This window comes from Marmota monax, unplaced genomic scaffold, assembly GCF_021218885.2.
Source record: "Marmota monax isolate L192 unplaced genomic scaffold, Marmota_monax_Labrador192_F-V1.1 WCK01_AAM20220418_F8-fsc00363, whole genome shotgun sequence".
In the NCBI taxonomy this organism is placed as follows: Eukaryota; Metazoa; Chordata; class Mammalia; order Rodentia; family Sciuridae; genus Marmota; species Marmota monax.
The window spans coordinates 74466-81325 of record NW_026695131.1 but is presented as its reverse complement, the minus strand read 5'-3'; the positions used below and the strand labels follow the sequence as shown (position 1 = coordinate 81325).

Genomic DNA, 6860 nt, shown 5'->3' with positions numbered 1-6860 from the left:
CTATCTCTTAACCCTAACCCAAACCCTAACCCTAAGACTAAACCTAACAAAAACTCTAACCCTAACACTACCTCTAACCCCCAAACTAACCCTAACCATATACTTAACTGTAAAACTCTCCACAAACCTAACCATAAACCTAACCCTAATTCTAACCCTAATCCTAACACTTACCGTAACACTAACCCTAAACCTTACTGTTGGGGTTTGAGTGTGCAGAGTTTAGCTCCCTCAGGCCTGACATGTTGCAAGAGCTGTGGCTGTGATTTAGGTCAGCTGAGGCAAACCTCAGTTAGGAGGAGGAAAAATTCTCTTCCCCTTATTGCAAGTCACAAGTTCTGCATGGTTTGGCCAAGAGGAAGAAGCTTCCTGCATACTTATCCTGGGAACAGTACATTCTAAAGAAACAAATGCATCCTCAGGGGATTAGATAATGTCTACAAAGAACTTTAAGAGGGTACTTATCAAATAAACAGGAACAATCTGAATTTAGCTCTGTGTATCCGCTGAGGCATGGTATTTGGGCAATGTGGGTAACGTGATATTGAAGAATTGCTTGCTTTGTTAGAAGAAGTAGATAAAAGGAACTTGCAAATAAACCTCAGCATGCAGTTGCAATTGCTGCCTTTGCTCTGCATCCCCTGTGTCCTGCTTATTTCGCGACCCTTACCCAGGGACCCGAATGCTCTAGACGTTCACAATTGGTGCCTGAACAGGGACCCTGCTGGATTGACAGGAAGGGTAAGTTCTTTTTCTTTATATTACAGGGTGATGGGACAATCTTCATCTTCTCCTTTTTTACGTATTCTTAGGCATTCACTTGCTGTCTATGGTATTAATATTTCCCATTCTGATATAGAGATGTGTCTTAAGGTGGTCAGGGAATGGAATCCCTGGTTCCTGGAGGAAGGATCTATGGATGTAGATAATTGGAAACGGGTCCATCACAATGTTGAAAAGGCCATGAGGCAAGGTGAAAAAATTCCAATTCGGTTTTGGTCTATCTGGTCTATTTTATATACAATGTTTAAAGCTATGGAGGAAGAAAGGTTGATTGGCAATTTACAAAAGGAGCTAGCTCCCTCTATTCTAGATCTCCCTCTGGATATTAGTGAAAAAGAAGAGGTAGTAGAAGATATGCAAAAATTGACTCATAACTCTTCACAAAATTCTGCTGATTTAATTGGTAATGCTACAGAAAAGAAAATGAAAGTAAAAACGACGATTGATGATTGCTCTGTTCTGGAGCAATTCAAACTTGTTATGGAGGAGGTTCTGGGACGTCTTAATAAATTAGAAGCTAAAATGGACCCTAAGCCTTTATCGGGAACCAGGCCCTCTGCCCCTCCGGCCACCAATCCTTTTTTGGCAGCTTCTTTAAAGGCTGTCCAGGAAATGGACTCAGAACCTTCTGATGATGAGGACGAAACTCCCTTCTTTGCTTTTCCTATAATCAGGCCTGATCCAGCTAATGGAATGGCACAGCCACCTCGGTATGAGGGGATTGATATTGATCATATTAGCAGATTAAAAAAGGCAGTGACAATGTACGGACCTCAATCCCATTATGTAAAAGCATTGCTTAATGCTTTTGCTACTCATTATAATAATTTTTCTCCTGAGGATTGGAAGATTGTGGGCCGTGCTCTTCTACAGGAACCTGAATATCTTCAATGGCACATGTGGTTTTTAGAAGGATGTGCCACTAAGGCTAGAGAAAATGGTAACAGTCAAAACCCTGTTATTCGTGCTATAGGATACCCTATGTTATCTGGCACTGGTATGTATGATGACATTCAACATCAAATTAATATTCCTCCTGAGATTCATGAGCAATTGAAGGAAATAGCTTTAGAAGCTTGGGACAAAATTAGACCTACTGGAGAACATTATGGCTCATGGACAAAAGTTTCACAAAAACCCAATGAACCTTATGTAGAATTTTTATCTAGATTAAAATTGACAATTGAACGAACCGTGGTAGGAGAGGCTGCCAGGCAACAATTACTACATTTGCTGGCTTATGAAAATGCTAATGAAGATTGTAGATGAGCCATTTTACCGATTAAAGATACAGGAGATATTCATACATACTTAAAGGTGTGCAAAGATATAACATCAGAATCGAGAAAGATGCAATTATTTGCTGAAACCATGGCCTCTACATGGCATGCTTTGCAGAATACTAATCGAAATTTGGCTAACATGAAGTGTTTTGGGTGTGGCCAGACTGGACATCTGAGGAAAAATTGTAAGCGAAAGAATGATAAGGAAACTAGGGGACCCGGAATATGTCCTAAATGCAAAAAGGGTAAACATTGGGCTCGAGAATGTAGAACGAAAAATGCAGCCACTCTTGCAGTTCAGGGAAACGGTCCATCGGGCCGGACCCCAGGCCCTGGACAAATAAACGGGGGCAACCCACAATCTTTTCCCTACAACCTGCAACCCAACATAGTGCCGCCGTGGACATCCCAGCCTTAAGTGATTTTGATCTCCAGGGTGGTGCTATGCCTAAAAGAATACCTACAGGAATATTTGGGCCACTACCTCCAGGGACTTTTGCTTTGCTCACAGGATGCTCCAGCCTTAATGCTAAAGGTATTACTGTCCATTTAGGCATTATCAATGCAGACTATGAAGGAGAAATTCAGATTTTAATGTCTTCTCTTGCTGATGTTCATTTTTCCAAAGGAGAAAGAATTGCCCAACTTCTCTTATTACCTTATCTCCCTATAGGGGATTCCTCTAATCAGAGGCAGGGCGGATTTGGCAGTACTGACACACAAAGTGTTTTTTGGGCCACACAAATTACTAAAATGCAACCCCTTATAAAAGTAAAGCTAGGGACTAAAATGATTACTGCTTTAATTGATACAGGATCTGATATTACTATAATAAAAACTCAAGATTGGCCGTCTAAGCTTCAGTATCAAATTATACCCTGTCAGATTAAGGGAGTTAGCTTGGCTCCCATCCAAAGTATTGGCCAAGCTTTAAACCATATAACTATTCAATCAGAGGATGGACAAATAGCTGTATTAAAACCCTACATTCTAGAAGTTCCTCTTAATATAATCGGAAGGGATATTTTAGAACAATGGGGAGCTTATATTCAATTTTAACCAATTCTAGATGGAGCCACTGAAAATTATGTGGAAATCCGAGGACCCTTTATGGATTGAACAACGGCCCTTAACAAAAGAAAAGTTAGATGCTGCTCACCTGTTGGTCAAGGAACAATTACAACAAGGTCATATCGAATTCTCTACATCCCCATGGAACTCACCTATATTTGTCATAAAAAAGAAGTCTGGTAAATGGAGATTATTAACTGATTTAAGGGAAGTGAATAATTCCATGTACCCCATGGGGGCTTTACAACCTGGAATCCCCTCTCCCGCTATGTTACCAAAAGATTGGCATATTGTAGTTATTAATTTACAGGATTGTTTCTTTACCATTCCTGTTCATCCTGTTGATCATAAGCGTTTTGCTTTTTCTTTACCGCAAATTAATCATAAAGGACCTCATCTTCGGTATCAATGGAAAGTATTACCCCAAGGAATGATGAATTCCCCTACAATGTGTCAAATTCATGTTGATGCAGTATTAAAACCTATCCGTAAAAATTGGCCTCAGTTATATATTTCTCATTATATGGATGATATTCTCTTTTCAGGACCTGATAAACAGGAACTTGATGACTTATTACAAAAATTGCCAATTTATTTTCAACCTTATGGTCTAATAATTGCAACTGAAAAGATACAGAAGGAGGATGTCATCAATTACTTGGGATATACAGTTACTAGACAAAAGATAATTCCTCAAAAATTATCAATCAGGAGAGATAATTTAAAAACACTTAATGATTTTCAAAAATTATTAGGGGATATTAATTGGTTACGACCTTCTTTGTGGATACCTACTTATCAATTAAGTCATTGGTTTTCATTGTTACAAGGAGATTCTGCACTTAATAGCTCTCATATAATCACTAAAGAAGCCTCTGATGAATTGACCTTTGTAGAACAACGCATTAAAAATGCATTCCTTCAGAGAATAGATTTGCAAGCCCCTATTTCTCTTTATATCTTAAATACATTTCAATATCCTACTGCAGTTCTGGGACAGCATGAGCTTCCTTTAGAATGGATTTATACAAAACATAGATTCTCCAAAAATATTATGCCATATGCTGACCAGATCGCATTATTAATTGAACAAGGAAGACAGAGAAGTATAACTTTGACGGGCAATGACATTTCTCACATAATTACCCCATTACCTAAAGACCAATGGACTTACTTGGTACAAATGACTGAAATGCTACAAATAGCATTGGCTGAATATACCGGAGGTATTTCCTATCATTTCCCCAAGGGCAAATTATGGGACATGCTAAAACATCAACGATTTGTAATCAATAATATTATTAGTGAATATCCTTTAGACAATGTTGTTACTGTGTTTACTGATGGATCAAAAACTAAAAGTGCTTATTGGACAGAGAATCAATATTGGGTTCAAATAACAAACTATCAATCTGTCCAACAAAATGAATTATTTGCAGTCATTCAAGTTTTAAATGATTTTGATAATCAAGACATTAACATTCTTACTGACTCTGCATACACGATGGGAGTAGTTAAAAATATATTTACTGCAGTAGCCTATTCTAATAAACCTACTCTACAAAATCTTTTTCTTACTTTACAAAAACTTTTACAAGCTCATAATGCTCGCATATTTATAGATCATATTAGATCACACTCTAAATTACCAGGATTTTTGACATATGGTAATGCTCAGGTAGACAAATTAGTGATGTTCAAAACTCCTCAAGAAGAACATAATCTGTTTCATTCTAATGCCAGACATTTACACATTAAATATAAGATTCCATATAAACAAGCAAAACAAATTATTAAAAATTGCCCAGTTTGTCGACCTTTACATCTTAGGATTGTACCTTCCAGAGTAAATCCTAGAGGGATTCAACCTAATGAATTATGGCAAATGGATGTTACACATGTTCCCTTGTTTGGACGTTATTCTTGTGTTCATGTTACTATTGACACATACTCTAAATTTTTGTGGGCTACCGCTCAAATTGGAGAAACCACCCGTCATGTTATTCAACACTTAGTGGAAACATTTGCTATTATGGGAATTCCCGCTATGATTAAAACTGATAATGGTCCGGCTTATACTAGTAAAAATTTTAAAGATTTTTGCAAATTATATGATATTGTTCATCTAACTGGAATAGAATATAATCCACAAGGACAAGCTTTAGTAGAACGTGTACATGCTACGCTTAAAACACAAATTAAAAAATTAAAAAGGAGGAAAATGACAGATTTAAATATGCACTTGTTTAGACATTTACAAAATCAACCTAAAGCATTGTTACATCAAGCCTTATTTATTTTAAATTTTCTTAATCTTCCACAAGGAGAAATATTGACAAGAGCAGAACGACATTTTGAGCAAAAAACCTTAGAAACAGTTCATGAACCAATTTGGATAAAAATTGCTGCAGATGCTGAATGGCAGCCAGGGATTTTACTTTATAGAGGAAAGGGCTATGCTTATGTTTCAACAGAAAATGGACACCGGCAGTGGCTCCCAGGGCGGTGGATCCAGACCCGTCACAATCAGAATGGCACCAAGGGGGGCACCCTATCCATTACCCCAGCCGAGGAATCAAGATCCTGAGCTTGATGTTCCGGTGGCAGCAATGGCACATCTTCATCTTGGGGCCCGACGTCGTCGACGTCCTAATTTCTCTCCCTTACCTACGTGGGGTCAAATTAAAAAGCTGAGTGGGGAAGGGCAAAAGGTGCTGCAACGAACAGGGAAGAGTTGCACCCCAGAAAATTTATTTCTGGCCATGTGTGCATTATTGACAGTGTCTTCTGCTTCTGAGGTACAAAATAATAATACTCACTATTGGGCCTATATTCCCAATCCACCTTTGCTGGAACCTGTTACTTGGGGTGACATGGATATTACCTTATATACTTCTCCTGCTCTTTTATCTCCCCCTTGGAACAATTTAACATATATGAATATTTATGATGGAACACCATTTAATTTCACTTATAAGAATAATAACAGTAAACCTATATGCTTGGGTGTTCCTCCTTGCTTACAATTAGATTGGCAACATTGGATACTAGTTGGAAATTGGAGTAATAGTTCTCGAACACGTTTACAACGGTTGTCTGCATGGTCCGTCAATATGACCTGGGATAATATAACTGAACAAAAATACCCTATGTTCCCCGAGTGCCCCGATTTTACTTATCAGGACTTGAGATACTCCCCTTTCATATGGCAGGAATGTTTAGGCAAATTTGGGAAGATATTTCAGAATATTATCATGTGGGGTCCTTACGGGATGTTCTTAAAAAATTGTTCAGAATGGAATATTACTGCTTGTGATTTATCTTCTACATACAGAATCCCGCCTAAAGAGAGATGGAATGAAACCATTCGGAACGACAAATTGATGGCCTGGGGTGATGGCGGAATTGCTGATCCACGCTTGGCTTCAGTGCAATACCCTCATCATTTACAAACACATTTATGGAAAATTGCTGCTGCAACTAAACCTGTAATTTTGTCTAATGGCTCTTTCTCTGGGACTAGTCAATCTGCTGCTTCTTATAATTTTACTGTATTTAAAGAATATAATATAACCACATGTGTGCCCATGCCATACCTGTTCTTAATTGGAAATGTTACTTTTGATGAGGGAATTTTATGCTTTAATTGTAAATTGTATACCTGTATTAATACATCTGTTTCTATTCCTTCTGGTTATTCCATTGTGCTGTTACAACAGTGCT

General features: G+C 38.0%; 1 protein-coding gene across 1 annotated transcript; it reads left to right on the top strand.

Annotated features, from left to right (window-relative positions):
• Positions 1 to 595: 595 nt before the first annotated feature.
• Positions 596 to 6625, top strand: LOC131423563 (endogenous retrovirus group K member 19 Env polyprotein-like; the record flags this gene model as incomplete). Its single annotated transcript, XM_058573853.1, has 2 exons — positions 596 to 741; positions 5612 to 6625. Coding segments are annotated over exons 1-2 (1149 nt in total), but the record flags the coding sequence as incomplete, so codon positions are not given.
• Positions 6626 to 6860: the final 235 nt, after the last annotated feature.